The sequence below is a fragment of the Centroberyx gerrardi genome, chromosome 9, assembly GCF_048128805.1.
Source record: "Centroberyx gerrardi isolate f3 chromosome 9, fCenGer3.hap1.cur.20231027, whole genome shotgun sequence".
Lineage (NCBI taxonomy): Eukaryota > Metazoa > Chordata > Actinopteri > Beryciformes > Berycidae > Centroberyx > Centroberyx gerrardi.
In genome coordinates, this window is record NC_136005.1 from 26,488,091 (window position 1) to 26,506,520 (window position 18,430).

The 18,430-nt window shown below is 40.7% G+C and overlaps 1 protein-coding gene across 5 annotated transcripts in view; it reads left to right on the plus strand.

Annotated features, from left to right (window-relative positions):
* The window catches only part of ptprfa (protein tyrosine phosphatase receptor type Fa), a 219,438-nt gene that overhangs the window by 161,345 nt on the left and 39,663 nt on the right, over window positions 1–18,430 (plus strand). For all 5 annotated transcript variants that reach the window (XM_078285727.1, XM_071903191.2, XM_078285729.1 and 2 more), the window contains 2 exons: window positions 4,132–4,344; window positions 16,815–16,978. In XM_078285727.1, coding sequence (XP_078141853.1) covers window positions 4,132–4,344; window positions 16,815–16,978 — 377 coding nt within the window. The remainder of the gene's footprint in view (window positions 1–4,131; window positions 4,345–16,814; window positions 16,979–18,430) is intronic.

Genomic DNA, 18,430 nt, shown 5'->3' on the forward strand with positions numbered 1-18,430 from the left:
TGGTTGAAAGCACTCCAAACACACAAAAGCCTCAATTAAACATGATTGTTTGGACCTGTCGTCATCCACGCAATTATTCTTAGTTGTTCACCCCCGATGGTAGAATTTACCACACATGCTATCTGCTCCATTGCAAATGCAATTTAGCAAGTCTTATTTGGGATTTTATTAAAGGCCCTCAGTCTCTTATTACATCCAATCTTTACCCTGAAGTGCTCTTTGTAAGTCAGCCTCCAGCTATACTATCTTACTAAACGGTAACACTTTAAGTGTTCACTAACTACTGTTAACTAATGCATTTACTAACATGAATTAAACATGAATAACAACATTAACACAGATTAGTTAATGTTAAATGCACATGAACAACTGCATTAATTCATGTTATACATGCTTTTTTTACACAGCAACAACTTTAGACTTTACAACAGGTAAACCAAATTACATGAATAACACACTAATCACGTTAGGTAATGCTTGTTGTGACTTGTTCACTTTAGTTAATGTCAGGAACAAACATAGAACAACATTACTTAATGCAGTTGTTTATTTTGCATTTAATATGAATTCATCTATGTTAATGTTGTTATTTATGCTTAATTAATGTTACTAAACACATAAGTTAACATTATTAACAAACGTGTAACAACATTAATTAATGCAGTTCATCTGCAGTTAACATTAACTAATCTTTGTTAATGTTGTTCATGCTTAATTCATGTTAGTAAATGTATTAGTTAACATTAGTTAATGAACTCTTAATGTAAAGTGTTACCTACTAAACTTTTGATGTATAACTGTATGCTTTACACTATCAACTGATAACTATATCATTTAGTGATGAATTCTAATTGACAATGACAAAAAGGAAGGGGAAAGAGAGGAGAGAACACACAACACAGAGAGATATGAAGACAAGATACATACAGTAATACCAAAGAACAACTTTTTGGGCACTAGTGTCTGGGGAGCTGCATCAGAATTGTTCCTTTAATCACAAAAGAACATCTTACTGCCAGGAAACGTTTGAAGTTTTGATCCAGAGATTCACTCAGACTGCAAAACAAGACAACCACTCCTCAGATACACAAGTAAAATCAACAAAAAGCGACACGCAGTCACCACATCAATCTATGCTGGCTTTTAACAGAAATAACAAATCGATAACGACAATACCTCTCATTGTTATGAAGAGACACGGTTTCATTCTTATTCTACAGTAGCCGAGCGACTGTGTATGAAGCAGTTATCCCAGATTCAGTAAAAATGTTTTACTCTTAATTTCAGGTATGCTTCTTAGCATTCAGCATTTTTCCTTTGTGTGGGCTAATGCACCATCTTGTGCTTTTATGGGAGGTGTGCTTTTTTTCCTCAGTGCATTGTTATCTGCAGAAAGGAGCTACAACAAACTAAATGTGCAGTCTTTTCGATATCAAAACCCGCCGAGGGCGTTAAATAAATATACCTGAATCGGAAGCATCCGTGAAATCTGTTTTCCTTTTGTTCCCGTTTCCCAGAGGGCTAAATCTCGGAAGTGTTTGCCATTTGGTTGATAAACTGAGTCGCTTTTCTGTACAAAATGGTTTTGTTTGAGCTGTCGAGGAAAACGGAACAAAGAACAAGGTTGCGGATGCGGTTTATGTTTGACTGAACTTTCTCCATTGGTGACGACTAGGTGCTTAATATTTTTCCCTGTGCGCCGGTGTCACCTTGAACATTGATGGGTGGCAGGAAAGTCTGACTCAAAGGCAATATGAATGGGAGGTAGGAAGCAGGTGGTTGAGAATGACATCTCATACACACATACACACACACACACACACACACACACACACACACACAGAAAGAATAGGAACAGCTGAGCTTCTCTAATGAAGCCATGACCCTCTGTACTGCCTCTGAAGGTCACATCAGGCTGATAGAAGAGGAGCTACATTCCACTTCCACATACTGTAGAGTATGAAACTTGCTCCTGGAGAAAAGCTTCTCCCTAACCATAAACTCTCCAATACCTCCCAACATGCTCCTATGCTAGCGTACAGTATGAAGGTGTAGTCAGTATTGGTGAAGCTACTCTGAAAGTCTAGTTTTACAAGCTACTAGTTATTTCACACCGGGAGAAACTGAACTGCAACGAAGCTTCCCTCAACAGAAATATAGTTTAGTTAACTGAAGGTGCTTATAAGTGGAAACTTGGTTAAAGCTAGTCTTAAGCTTGCCACATTGGTTTCAGTAGCCACCTGTGCAGTACGGCCAAGGCAAATTGTTTATTGCAGTCCACACAAGCTCACTACTATAAATGGCGCACTTAAAAATAGGAAGATGTGCACAGTGCTACAGGGCTCTAGGGTTGCCACCAGCATGACCCCAAAAAGGAGGACAGCTCTGTGGGGCAGGTGGAGTAACCAACACAGCTACAGCTGCAGCTTGTGTGTGTATATAGACCATAAACTGTAGAGAAATACCTATATGCACCAATCTGACTGCTGTACATACACACACACAAAGCCCAAAACTGATGAGAGGTGATGCTGAAAACAAATAAAAGAAAGGGAATGGCTAAAAATATTATGAGATCATTTTGTCTTTATGGTAGTGAAGTCTAGGGCCCCTTATTAAAGTTCAACTACTAAACCTCACTCATCAACATGTATATTATGAAGTATCGAGCCGGCTGGCACCTTTTAGACCACTGAAACGCAAGATTTGAGCCAATAATGCACAAGAAGACAATATTTGGGTACTTGAATTGGATGTTTTGATTGTCAGTATCAGAAATGGTGGACAAATAGTTGCTTTACTTTATAGATTGCAAATTTGAGTAAGGATATAAAGTATGGTTTCTTGAGTGAGCTGAAAACAGACACTCACTTGTAGCCAAAAAAACTGCCGCTCTTTGGCTTCTCTGCCCGGTCCTGGCTAGAGTTGAAGAAACAATTAGTCAACCTCTCCACATAGCCTCAGCTGCTAAAGTTGGATGGACCTTTTGAAAGTAGGCTCACTCATTCCTCTGTTTTTGTTATTCTGAATAAAACTACACAGAACTACAGTCTACCAGTCCACCCCCAAGTATGCCCCCAAAAAGACCACATGCAGCAGATGGACTTATAGAAGCTTAAAAACACTGTCCAAATTTGAATTTAGTCGAACTACTGGTTTAATTACATATAGTGAAACTACTCTCCAACACTGTATTTAATGATTGTACACTGTGTGTTCTTTGTGCGTCAGTCAGTATAGTGTGTGTACTAATAGAGTTAGGGGTTGAATTCACGCTGTGTGCACTGGCACTACTGTAAGGCATTGGATATGAGTGTCCTTGGGGTGGCAGGGTGACCTAGTGGTCAGAGACACCAGCTTTCAGCCAGAAAACCTGGGTTCAAGAAACAGAACTTGAATGGATAGAACGGTTCTTCCACTGTTTGCTATGGTAATTTGGCTAGTACAGCATAAAATGGCGATTATGGAATTTTAAGGGTTAGTTGCCATGGTGACAATGCAAGTCTGGGCACTAAGGATGTAAAGTGTGTCACACTTGCTTGACAACTGTACAGATGTGTCTGTTAGCAAACTGTGAAAACTCAACTGAAAGCTGACATTAGCAACAAGGTTAACGTAGCATTATCAAAGACTGTACTTCTCTCTCTAGCTCTCCTAGTCAACATTAGCATGTTAGCAATCCATGGCAGCAAGGAGACAGAGAAGCTGCTTTGGTTCTTGCTGTAAAACCTCTCACCTCAGGGACTTGCTGTAAGTCAGTTTATACAGAAGCTAGTCCAACAGTACACATAAAAATGGCTGCCGCTCCAACCATCCAGGAACGATGATTTGAATAGGAATGACTGTTCTATCAATTCAAGTTCTGCGGTTCAAGCCCCCCACCCTTCCTTGAGCAAGACACTGAGTCCCTCCCAGCTCCAGGGCTGCTGTTGTGTAGCTGAAACTGACCTCTGACCTCCTATGGAGGGCGGCAAGAGAACAGAGAATGCCCCTACAGGGATCAATCACATTATTTTATTACTGTTTTTGAATCAAATGGCATGTTATGTCATGTCGTGTTACGTGACATTGTCATGTGACATCATGTTACGCCTGTCCCAAAGCCTACTGTTTCCTTTGTGTTCCCGGCAGCTCCTGGAGGCCGGCGCCGACCCCAGTCTGCACAGAAAGAAGAGACAGGCCCAGGACTTCCTGCAGCCCTACATCGCTGCCAAGCTGGACGTCCTGCCTGAGGTCTTCACTCTGGGCGACGAGAGGAAATACAACGGCTACTACAACAAGCCGCTCCCGGGGCAGCAGCAGTACCGCTGCTTTGTCCTGGCCGACCTGAAGGACCACGAGTCTGTGAGTGACAGTCACTGACCTCCACTTATTTATATGGATATGCATATGTGAGGTTTATTTTTACAAGGGTAGGTGCAACCACAATGACGTATTGCAACAAATGCCAATTGGTTGTATCTGTAGAGCTGCACCATTAATCACATAAATAGTCAAAGCTGCATTAGGTGAGATTTTTATGTAAATTGCCAGCCGTCTTGACAGCCCACACAAATCACAGAGTGGGGCTGCAACAGAGAAGAGTCCCATCCCCGCTAATTGAGACGCTGTAGATTGACCCTGTTTGACCAAATTAAAGTCTGGTGTCGGAAATCTTCACCACACAGGAAGTGATGAATCCAAACTTAAGAGTGAAATGAAGTGTCTCCCAAACAGCAGCAGTGAGCGCTCTGTCCAGAGAAAGCTGAAGAGAAAGCTTAAATCTTTTGCCTCTCTCGTCCGTTTGGTATCCTTTGGTATAAAGCATCACAGACGGGCCAGGTTAGGAACTATGAGCGTGCTGTGTGCAGTTTACTGACATCACCTTACAGGATTTCTGGGTATTGAAGTCCTCAAAATTCAAACCTCTCACTTTCATTTGGGTCCGCCAACATGCGAAAATTGAACTTTTACACTCTTTTACACGCCATCTATTCAACAATCTTTTTCCGGTTTGGAGACTCTATCCACACACTGGGCATGTACGTCACGTGCAGAGGATGATGAGGTTTTCACCAATCGGCCAGTTGTTGAGCAACTGCAAGCCAACGATCGGAGTCAGTGTTTAACAGGCAGAGTGGGTGGATAGATGTGTAGCAAAAGGACAAGAGGAGAGGTAAATCAACTGGCAAATAGCTGTATTGTTTGGTGAATGTTTTTGAATGATTCAGCCACTTATGGTAACTGTTGAAACAGGCCAAAATGGTTTCAGTTACTATGATCGCTATATATTGATTGTTTATTTGATGATACAGTATATTGATATATCACTCAACAACATGTGCTTTTGGCCTTGTCACAAAGAAATATGAGTGTTTTATTCCAATGTTAATCATCGCATTTTTCTAGTATTCTAGTATTTAGCTAATGTTAGCTAGTTTTTAATACCTGTCTACTAGGCTTGGGCCGATATTCTATATTTTTCGAATATCATGACATTTCGCAAATATCGTAATATTTTCAGCGGTATCTAATATCATTATTGAATATCGTTGGCAGTATTGAGTGTCAAATGTTTTTTTATTTGAGCATGTTGACATATATACACATACATGAGCACATATATCCATACAAATATACATGCAATTAGACCGGAATATGCTCTTTTTCGTTTTCTTGAACAAATGTATATAAAATAACAGTGACAACTAAAGATATGACAAAATGCAAAATACAAAATGCAAGAGAAATAGAAATAAATAAAACGCTCTCTACTAACCTAATCCCTGAACTCTAAGCTCCAAGCTTTCTTCCCGAGAGCGTCCGAGATCTCAATGCCCATTTCTTCCTCCCATTTTGTTTTTCTTAGAGTAGAATCAACTGGACTGATAGATTGTAAGGTGTCATATATAAAAGATATTGATTTTTCTGAGCATGATGAGAGTCGGAGGCATCCATCAAGACTGGAGCCTCTAAAAGTCTCAACATTTTGCAGGTGTTGTCTTACATAGTCTCTTATTTGCAAATATCTAAAGAAGTTGCTTCCTGGTAATTTATATTTACTCCGTATTTGTGTAAAGGAAGCAAAGGTGCCTTCAGTGTACAAGTCTCCTATTGTATGGATGCCTGCCTTTTTCCAGAGTTTAAAAGTATTATCTAGATTAGATGGTGCAAAAGTAGGGTTTCCAGCAATAGGTAGAGCATAAGATATGGATGCCAGATTAAAGTGTGATCTAATTTGTTTCCAAATGCGCAGGGTACTGTGAATCACTATATTGCAATTATATAAAGATTTTGCTATGGTGTAAGGTGACAAGGATGGCACCTATCGAGTAAGGTTGACATGCCTCCTGTTCCATTTCAAGCCAGATTGGTGGAGTTGCTGTGTCATCTAGCCAGTACGTCATAATCCTAATGTTTGAAGCCCAATAATATGATAAAAAATTTGGGAATGCCAAGCCCCCTTCCCTTCTAGATTTGCAGAGGTGTTTCTTGCCAATTCTATGTGTTTTGTAGTCCCATAAAAAAGGGGTTACAATTGAGTCTAATTGTTTAAAGAAGGATTTGGCAAGAAACACTGGGATATTCTGAAATAAGTACAACAATTGGGGTAGAAAGATCATTTTAATAGCGTTAATTCTGCCAAGTAATGATATTGGAAGGGTCCTCAAAACTGTATATTTGACTGTAATTTAGACAATAATGGAGGGACATTCGCCTTGAATAAAGAGGTGTGGCACTTTGTAATCTGAATTCCTAAATATGTAAATTTCTCTGGAGATATGCTAAAAGGGAGGTTCTGTAACCAAGAAATATCCTGTACACGTATGGGCATTAGCTCGCTTTTACTCCAATTTATCCTATATCCAGAGAAGGTCCCAAATGAATTGATTTTTTCTAGTATCTTTGGAATAGTAACTTGTGGCTGAGTAATATATAACAGAACATCATCAGCGTATAATGATATCTTATTTATAGATTTTTCTGTCATAACCATGAATTAGAGGGTCTGAGCGGATACTCTCAGCAAGAGGTTCGATTGCCAGGGTGAAGATCAAGGGAGATAAGGGGCACCCTTGTCTCGTTCCTCTATATAGATTAAAACGGGGGGACAGCGTTTGATTTGTGAGGATTTGTGCACAAGGGTTGTTATAGAGGAGCTTGACCATTGAAATGAATTTTTCCCCAAATTTAAACCTTTTTAAGATTTCAAACAGATAGGGCCATTCGACTTGGTCGAATGCCTTTTCTGCGTCGAGTGACAGAATGGCTAGTTCTTCTCTCGGTCTGTCAGTAGAGTACATGATGTTGAATAGTCGTCTAAGATTGAAAAAAGAATTTCTGTTTGGTATAAAACCAGTCTGGTCTGAGTGTACTCATTTATCTAAAAGGGGGCTCAATCTGTTAGCCAGGACTTTGGAAAACAATTTTCCATCTTGGTTTAACAAGGAAATGGGACCATAAGAGCCCACTTCTTGTGGGTCCTTACCCTTTTTATATATCATTGTAATGACCGCTTCTGTTAGGGTAAGAGGTAGGACACCATCAGTGTGGGCTTGAGTATACATCTTATGTAAATATGGACAAAGAATTTTGTTAAATTTTTTATACAGCTCACCTGGGAGGCCATCAGAGTTCAGCTGAGCTGACTCTTCTTCATCTAATTGAGAGAGGTTGCATTTATCTAAGAAATCTTGCAGTGTAGTCTGTATTATTTTTGGATGTATACAGGCTTCTGTAAAATTGGAGAAATCGGTCACTAATGTCTTTGGGTTTCGTCAAAACCTCACCTTTGTTCGTTGGCAGTATTGAGCACTGTTGGACTACTAGGAGGCTTCTGACCACCCTGCCAACCTAGTGCTGTGTGTTTTTTCTCCCGTTCACTCCCTCTGCCCTCTGTAGCACTCAAATACACACGATCCAGCTTCCTGTTATTACCCGAGAGGATTGTGAAGTTGAGTATTAGACTGAATTAAGTTGTAGGTTACAGTTTGGCGTGTGTGCAGCTGCGCGGTGTCGGGAAAAGTTCACCGAGACCAAGGCTGCGCTCGCACCTCTCGCCCTTTCATAAATCACAAAACCACACCGGAGAATGAGGGAATGGCTGAGGCAGCTTCAACGGGGCTTTGATATATGTGGACCTACAGGAGGTTTGTCCTCATTCGTGGCCTTAAAAATCGTCAATTGAATAGCTCTCCTAACTTCATCTCTGCTCTGTGGGTCACGTTCCAGTTTTTGCCCCGGCAGTGTTCGTCACATACAGTTCCTAAGACAATGCTAAATAAACGGGCTGCAGTTTGTTGTGAATGCCGTTGTTTTCCCCCCTTCAGTGTTTTCTATCTGGGGAACAAAAGAGCAGTCCCTCAGGCAGCGGCGCTTACATGCCAGGCACGTAGCAATGATGTGAGTCACGTCCTTGAGTCACGCATACGTATGTCTGTGTAGCGCTCACGCGGTGAAGGCATGATCCCGCCGCACACTCGACTGTCACTCAGAGGCGTCCCACCGATAATTGGTTCCTACATCTTGTGTTGCGATTCAGCCCGTCGCTCTAATTTCAAGTGCTTTTGTTCTGAGATCAGAATTCTGCCCCTGTGGCATCTCCATTTCAAATGTTTTAAGATCTGAGGGAGGGTTTTTTTTTAGTTCCAGGAAAGCAGCTCTGACTTCTGGCTTTTTAAACAGCCGTGATATTTCCTGACTGGTAAAAGCTAACAGTGTGACTGTGACATCTTCTTTACTGGCTTGGTCCTGCGTATGTCTGTTTCCCACTATAGTCTTAAAAACTGTGTTAAAATAGCACAGGATGTCTTGTCGCTAACTGAAACATATTGATCGGTGGAAAAAATGAATCAATTAAAGACGTGTTCCTATGAAAGGAAAAATCCATCCTAAAACAATTGCTAAGAAGCAGCTATTGGTGATGTATTTCTGGGTCCATTTTGTTGTTTGATGGCGAATTTTTCTTATTCCAATACTATACCCAAACATAGAGAGTACGTTTGGTAGAAGTTTGATATGGCAGAGATCGAAGAGGGGGAATCAATTTCTCCACAGACAGTAGCTTCAATAGACCAGAATGCAATGCAGCCACAAGGCATGTTGCATTTTGATTAAGGGGCTAATCTGGGAAATGTAGGAAATGACTAACTGAGGTAGAAGTAGAAGAGGCAGGTTGAGGGAAACTGGGTTCCCCAAAAAAGTAAATTGCAACTCTTCATTCACTAAATAACACTAAATAACTGGAATGCATTGAACATCACAAGATTGATGATACATGACAGTGAGGATCAGAGGTGGGAGACAGATTAGTCTGAAACAATTCAAATGAAATGTGTTAAATCGACATTCAAAGGTCATTCAAACGCGCCATGTCGCAATTACATGGTCGACGCCTTAGTTTAAGAGTGTAGCTTTGGACAGAGCTCGTCTCATTGTGCCAGCACCCAGCCACTCCAAGATGCAGTGAAAGACACATAGTTGAATGTGATTCAAGCCTAGACAAAAATAGAAGCCTAATCACATTCATTGAAAATAGGGGGGGAAGTATAAGCTTAGCTTTTATTGCTACCGCAAAGCTGCTGGCAGCGTGGAGGCGAGAGGAGAGGGAGAGAGTAGGAAGGAGAGAGAGAACGGAGAGAGAGGGGGGTTGGAGGGGGGGGGGGGGGGCTGGAGACTGTAGCAGAAGGGCACTGCGGCTTTCTATGGCTCCCATGGCTGGTAAACAAGCCGGGACGTGTGAAATTGGATAAAAGAAAAAAAAAGGCCATATAAACTGTATGATCATTTACAGCAGAGGAAAAAGGGGGGGGGATATAGCGAGGGCGAACGGCTTTGGCTTCCCTGTGGGAGCGACGGAGAGGTGAGGAGAAGAGTAAGAGGTGGAGAGAGAAAAGAGAGGGAGCTTAATGGGGGATAAGATTGGTAGGAAGGGGTGGGGGTGGGAGTGGGGGGCACCTGAGGGAAATGCGCAGACATACTTGTAAAGGTGAGAAATGCAGCAATCATTGAGGAGAGAGAGGATGGTTCGGACGCCGTGTTTGGAAAATGAGTTTCTTGGGGTTGGAAGGGACTGTCAGGTGGAGAGAGAGAGAGAGAGAGATACTGAACTTTGAGAGGAAAAGATAGAGAGAGAGAGAGAAGACTGGAGATTGGGGAGGGGGGAGTGGGGGGGTCGACTGGATCCCGTCCCGTTTGTCGCCGATAGACAAGCTGCGTGAGCGGAAGATTCCGGCCGAGGAGGATTCTAACAGAGTTCTGGGGAATAACAGAGCTGTCAGAGCGCATTAGAATCACACATTGTTTCCGCTTATTTTATCAGTCCCTTTTTTCATTCTTTTTAGGTAAGATTATGGACAGGAGACAATAGGAAAATGTTCTCCTCCTCCCACTGATATTAAACAGCCTTCTTCTCCTCCGTCGAATCCAAAGAGCGATGCAGAGCGAGCACATGTAGCGGCGGCGGCACATTTTTTACCCCCAAAAGGATTAGTTTCTATCAGGTAGCACTGCTCAAATTGATCACTTCCAAAGTTTTCCCCCCTGAGATTATCTAAATATTCCTTGGAATATTCTCCTGCTGTGTCTAAAAGCCATGACAGCTGCCGTTTTTCCCCCCCAAAAAACTTTTCTCTGCTGTCTGCAGTACTTTGCCAAAAAGTACCAGAAAGAGCTTCTGAGAAAAGAAAGCTGTGAGAGAGAGGGGAGACAGATGAGCTCAACATGTTACCAAGTTCCACACCTTTTAGATGTTAAGGTTTCAAGGTTTCTTCTGTGGATTCATATTTGTAAGAGTTGAAAAGTTGGGTAAGCTCGGTCCTCTTTCCAAAATACTGCACTTTAAGAGCCTGCTGGTGTGTTTGAGATTGGGAAGATAGTCCTTGTTAGCAAGGATGGAAGTAATAAATTACATTTACTCTTGTTACTGCAGTTGAGTAGCTTTTTTTGTGTACTTTGTGTACGCAGTAATGTTACTTTTACTCGAGTATATCTTGACTGAAGTATTCTACTTTGCTACATTTTAAATTGCATCCATTACAAAGTACAAACTTTGCATCGCATCAGAAACTAACAAGTCATAACTGCATCTGCATCAAACATCAAAGTTAATTAACAGTTACATTAAATGCTCAAATTTGCCCTTGATAGTAGCTTAGCTAACACCCATCCAGCTACAGTTGTATTGATTGTGTTAGCCTGGTTGTTGTCTAGCTAGTTCATTAACCTTGCTAGCTAGCTGGATAGCTAATAGCGAAAGAAACATCAATGTAGTAACGTTATTGAATATTGGGGATGGGCATTTTCAGTTTTTTTTAATCACAGACTAATGACATGAATTTATTTATTTCATATTTTATAAAGCTTAACATAGTCTATAACATTTGTTACTTACTGACCTCTTTGCCCTCTTGTCCTTTTTGTATTGAATGCCAAACATCATCTGTAACAATGTCTGTTTTTAAGACTTACTAACTTTTTGAGTACATTTTAAATGAGCTACTTTTTACTTTTAGATAGTAGATTTTTACACCAGTAATTTTACTTCTGACAGATACTTCAGTTAAGTCTTAGCAAAGTAATTAAAACAATTGGCAATTTTGGAGCTCTTTCCACCTCTGTTTGTTAGCATTGACTACACCAGCTAGAGAAACGCAAAGTGCCCAAAAGTGTTATTCTCACATCCCTGGGATTCTTCAAAAAAAATAATTGTCATATCAGTGAATGTGTGTGTTTCCGGATTTGGCCGGTTACATAACATTTCATTAAAACCATATCATTCCAATTAGCCTCCCTGGTCACCTCAGTCTGGTCATTTTCAAATACATTTCCATTTAGAAAACCATATATTATTCCTTTCGTCTACAACAGTCCAATCAACTACAGTATCTCCCTGAGCTGGACACTGGAGAAAAAATATGGGATGTCATCGAGACAAATCAAATCTAGCTTCAACGACAACGACTTGGAAAAGATGATAATGATGATGATATGATGGTGACTCTGAGAGCACCCGGGGTGATGAACTGAATAATCTATATGGATTTTTGAGGCGAAGTATGGATTTTTCACATCACCGTCCCTCTGCTGAATCATATCCGCTCCACTCTAATCTAAAAAAATCCTCTCTTATTTTATTTCTGTTCTTAGCTCTTCTTACTTACGTGATTGTTCGATGGTTGCACGAATACTGTCGCGCCACGCAGTATCTGTCCCTTGACCTCCTTAGTATTGGTTGCTTGCAATGTCGCTGATCTAGGAATTGAAGCTTATTCTACTGTTACATTCATTAGTTAAATGCCTCAAAGGTAAAATGTAATGTAAAGGATTATAATAAGGATTTAAGCCAGAGGACCGGAAATAGTACAAGACTGGTTTTCGAGGGGAACAAATAAACATGCAAACCTAATTTTGCACATCTTGAAATAATGATTGAAAATGTTTGTCGCTCATGATAATACAGCTATTCAGATTACAGTGTTAGTTGGAACGCATTAACTGCATAATATATGGATCTTTGAGGCAAAGTATGGTGGTATTGGTTTAGTATTCAGATGGATTATGTTACTGGTAAAAAATTTAAGCAGTGATCTGCAATGAATTCCATTTGGAAAGTAAGATTCTGATGTTAAATATACAATCCAAATGTCCGTCTAGATTTTGGCTGTATTTACATGTTTTTGAAGAGTTTGACTTGTTTGGAAGTGTCAAAGACCATCAGATGTCTGTTTTATTCCTGCATTCTCAACATGACAAATGTGAACGCATCTTTCACAGCAACAAAATCCATGTATAATTCATGTTTTGCTGTTGCACCCTGTCAGCCCTTATATCACAAGCTCAGACAATGAATGTAAGAGAGAAAAAATATCTTCAAATAAATGAATCGATATGTAAGCCAAAGCCATTTGTGGGGTGACATTGTTTTAACAGGTACCATAATTCAATTATGCATATGGCTTTTACCTCAGAGTACCTCCAGTCTGAGCTTCAGCTCCTTTAGCCTTGTAGAGCCAGAGCCCCATCAGGCATCTGGTAAGAGGGATATTTATAGTCCCATTCACTAACAGTCAAACTTCCTGCGCCTGTCACTGAGAACACAAAGTGACAAGTAGCACAGTTACTTAAAGTGAATTATGCCTCGCAAATTGATCCATTTAACTTTATTATATGGTGCCAATATCCAACTGCTTACACATTCTCTCTGCAAATAACTAATCAGGGTGCAAAACAGGACTTTTTTCCAAGGACATGAACTGAAATTGGCTGCTTTGAGAGTTTATGATGCAACCACGCAATATCTTTTTCAATGATGTGACTCTCTGCTGATTCACATAGCGAAATACTGACTGGAGTAGGGCTGTCAATTTCCCCTAAAAATCAAATTCCACTATGAATTGACTGAAATGAGTCAAGTTCGACTGAAATTTGAATATTAACGATACAATTTACATAATATTGACACACGAATGAATAAATAAATAAATGCAGTTTTTGATGCATTCAAGTGAGATTCAAATTCTTTATGGTTCTTTAACATTCGACTGAAATTCGAACAATGAAATTCACATTAGCATGAACCTACGCAGAAATTTGCTTCGCTTCCCATTGACATCAATTGCAAACCAATGCGAATAAAAACAGTCGCTTCCGGTCACAAATCAATTTCGTACTTCGCCTCCGTGCAGAGTTCAAATCTGGTGACCCTTATCCTGCGAATTCACACAGTCGGAAAATAGAAACCCTTGTTTGGCTGTGTTGACCTCTGAGGAAAAAAATCCAACATGGATGGATTATATAATATAGATGGTATATTCATGGTTTTCCTATTGCATTGTGCAGCTAAAGTTAGCTTGCTAACCACATAACATAGCATCAGTCAGTTGATTGCTCAGGGCTCCAGACTGCGACCATTTAGTCACATTTTGCGATCATTTTTCTTGGCAGTGCCACCAAAAATTATAACAGCAAACAATGCCATAATTTGACGCTGGTGGGTCATGTACATATTCACCCGTACTGGAAACCAGGGTGGAAACACTGGTGAAGTTTGTAAGTCCAAATCTAACACACAGCAAGTTTGCTAGTGCAGCTCCATGGCAGCCTTCTGGAGACCGTTTCTTTAGAGTTCTAACAACGGCAAATAAAAAGATCATAAAATTACTGAAGGCAAACGATTGCAAAGTGAGTCCAAAGGTCTAATATTTACGTCATTATCTCCTAGATTTGCCGCACTTGTTAAGCAGATGCTGCCTTCAAGTGCTGTCGGAAATATTGTAATTACAGGTAGAGCGTGCTTGAATGAGCAAATAAAGTGGTAAATAGTCAGTGGCCAATATTTTGTTTTCGTTCTGTGATGTTGACCTCCAATTACTTGTATTTTCTCACTTGCTCTTGTGCTTTGTTCTCTAAAGTAAGGCATTATGACAAATGTGCCTTAGCTGTTTTGAAAAGTAATCGTGAGACAGGAGTAACTCTACACAGCAATGTCTGTCTTGAGTAATAAAACAAAGTTAACTTCCCTAAAGCTGTATGTAGTCTTCTACCCCTGAAAATGTATACAGTACAGTACATTTCTTTTAAGGGGAGCCTTCTCAGGAAAATACTGTATACTGTTTGCACTTTGACTTGTTATGCACTTTATGTTCGAAAGAAAAAAATATACTTTATTATTAAATCAATTGTTGCACCTTATTTCTGCTTTCAAAGCTTTTTTATGTACTTTATACTTTTATCTACTTTATATAGCTAGTTTGTAGCAAAATAATATCTTAAATGTGCGATGCCACGGCAAAATGTTGCGACAAATTTTGTGATTGCGCCACCAGTTGAAAAAGTTAGTCTGGAGCCCTGTTGCTACTTAGCTACGTTAACTTGCTAACCAAATAGCATAGAATTGGAGTTGATTGATAGCTAGTTAGCTACTTAACCAGCTACTAAACAATGAATAAAGATTGATGCAAGGTTTTTCACAAAGTGTAATTTATTGTAGAAACCATGGTAGCTATCTTCTAGCGATCTCCTCACAGGTCACAGTTTGCCCTTCTTTTTATTTACCACTGCATCACCGCGGATAAGCAAACCAAAATATCGGTCCAATGCATTCTGGGACATTTTGCGCCTCCTAACAGGAGTCTGTGCTCGTCTCATGCTGTTTGGAACGGAGAGGCTGCCACGCTGCCTAATGATGCCAGGGGAAACGGGGAGGGTTGGCCAAGGGTCTGGGCTGCCGTCCGGAAGGCGTGGTGAAGTTGTCGGCATTATTGGATTTGTCCTCAAAGGATACCACTGATGCGTATCCTCCCCTGTGCCGCTGCCAGCCTCCCTGGTCTCAGCAGGGTTTCACACAATGAGCTGTGTAGTCCCACACTCCAGCACATCAAGCCTCTCTCTCTCTCTGTCTATCCCTCTCACCTTTTATTCAGACTCCTCCTCTACTCCTCCTCTCCCTCTCCTCTGCTGTTAACTCCCTGCTGCTTTCTAAGGTTTGTCACGAAGTCATTAAGCAGCTGCCCTCAGCCCGAAGCAGCTTGTCAGCATGCTGCCTGTATTTAGGACTTAAAGCTCCCCCATACTCCTATATGGAGGCCTGGCTCACTTACATGCCCACCAGTGTCCAAAATTAACTTTTTGGCTCACCTGCCAAGGACTGGTACCCTGGAAAAAAATACATACCTGCCAAAATATATTTTTTTTACCAGCCAAAATAATATAATTTTTCGCAGAAATATGTCACCCTACCTGTTTTCAATGCTATTTCAGGTGCTGTGTGAGTTTTAATTGTAAATCTTGGTTTTTCGCTTATACAATCTTTAATTTATCTTTTTCTTCATTTTTGTTGTTGCTTGTTTTGGATCTGCTATTTGTCATTCATCTAACGTTAGGCTAGTCCAGGCAGTAGAGAAACAGAAGCTTTGACGCTACTCATTTATGTAGAGCAGCGTAACAGGTAGCCAATCAGGAGCCTGTTTGATACAGAGCGATTGATTTGCTTTGATTTGATTGGCTCACAATCAGAGAGAGTGTACAGTGTTCAGCAGGGACAGCGTGTGACCAAAGAGTCTATATAACCAAGGCATTCAAATGTTCTTTTACCAGTATTTGGTGCTTGGTGGATGGTAATTTTGGACCCTGATTCACACTAATTAAGGAATAACACCCACTATCACTTTTGCATGAATAAATATTAAAACAATTAGGCTGGATCTTTGCCAGGATCAGGCTAGATGCAAGGAGGAGCCAAGAGACTTGTGTGAAATAATAGCTTCTCTCTTTAATAAGATACAATTTCTCATAACCTATCTTAATCATTAATCTTAGCCTCGCCTTGAGTAGTCATGCATACCAAAGAAACATTGGGTTATACAGATCACCAGTTATAAGAAACATTAAGATAAAAGTTTGAGATGGGACCTCTTCTTGTCGAAGAGGGTGGTTTGGGTGGGGCTGGGGCATCCATTCTTTATGCAGTCTTCTCTTCTCCTCCTCATGATCCATCCCGCTTTGTCCCACTAAGGAGAAGTTTTCAGCTGACTCTGGCCCAGACGGCCCAGACTCTCTCTCTGTGGTCCCTCTTCTTCTGCTGAGGCATCATTCAGGAAGATTTATCTGTTCTTCCGTATTTTGGCTGGAACAAAAGCCTGCATACTCTTGGCTGTCCATGGCACATAGTTTGACACCCCTGCGTTAGACCTTTAAACTAATTATTAAATGAATGCAAACCAGGTTATTAGAGAAATCAGGTTACTTCGAACCATGTAAGCTGATTGCCTCTATTCTATTCTGTATAACTCAGGGAATGTGAACACAGTGTTGACCGTCCCGTTCTACATTCACAGCAGAGGACGTTTGCAGCGAGCCCGTACTCCGAGCCCATCATGGTGAAGCTCCACAGCGGAATGTCTCGACACACCGAGGACCCGGAGATGCTGTGGGTGATGGGCCCGGTGCTGGCCGTGGTCCTCATCATCATCATCGTCATCGCTATCCTGCTCTTTAAGAGGTGGGTGTCAGTTGTGTTTGCAAGAAAATGGTATTAATAATATTCACTATGTTTATCTACTGAAGATCTACTCAAAGTTACAAAGTGTCAGCAAAAAACATCAATCGTAACTTGGGTTTGACTGATATGGGTTTTTGAATAATTGATGATTTTGGATTGAAGACTCTGATAGCCGATATTTTGATATTTTAGGGTTGAAAAGCCTCTGAAACAGCATGTAGGCCATGGGACACTAAAACACTCCATTGAAGCCAAGGATATTAATAACAATAATAATAATGATAAGAACAGTTAACAGATAACAATAAAAATAAAAGATATTCATTCTTTTGTGGAATTTCATCAAAATGTTGCATTAGAATCAATTCATGTTAAGGGATTCTCGTAGGCAACCAGTGTAGTATTGATCAATTCTGCAATGAATATGTAATCAATCAAACTGCATCATATCCATCATATCACAAGTGGATGATTTTGTCAGAACCATGGTTCAATGTAATGGAAAGCTGACATATCGGTCTAACCCTTATACTGACTGTTGCATTAAGGTCCGCTCACTGGAACAGAAATTCCACTAGACAATTTAAGAGTAATATTATCATGAATAGCAGCCACTTACTGTACCATACATTGTGTTCCATTTGTGTCCTCTGTTATTTTGACAGGACATAAAAGCAGCACTAGTTTAACCGTACCTTTGAGGCATTGTATGTTCAGCGTTTCTCCTCAAATCATGTAGTTGAGCGATCATTTCAGAGCCATCTGCAGGGAGACCTGGAGCCCTTTTTTTTTTTTTTTTTTTCCCAGCACAGCAGACAACAAGAACAATTTACAAGAGCGAGATGTGAAGAAGTGGTTGGAGTTGAGTATTTTCTAGAGTTGAGACAGTCGTTCATCTGGGCTGAGCCTGAAGGCTATAGGGTGCTCCTTGGCATATGGGAGGAAGGCGCTGTTGGGTGCCCCGCAGCCCCGCTCTTCCAGGCTGACAGTTGGCTCGTGTTTCCCGGGCTCGGGCTGAGCCAGGCCGTCCTAAGGCCAGACATCTGGAGCTGCTGACTGGGCTGAAAGGGGGCATCCATATGGCTAGACTGCCGCTGAGATGGGACTACTCTTTTTGTCTTTTTCTCTCATTCTCACTCTCCGTCGATCTACTGGGGTTCGACCTATATGGGTTTTTTCTACGTGTCACATCACTAAACATCACTGTATTGTCGGTAGCATTTTATATTACGGTACAAATTACAGGGTAATTACTGTGTAATTACATAGAACTTATCAGAAAGTAACTGGTAAATTCTGGTAATAAGGAGTAACTATTTGTAATTACCCATTATTATTATTATGTGTAGTTTCTCAGTTAAATGGCAGTTATTTCTAGTAATTAGCATGATAACAGTACTACATTAATGTTGTAAGTTGTGCAATCATTACTGAATGACTAAAGAGTAGAAT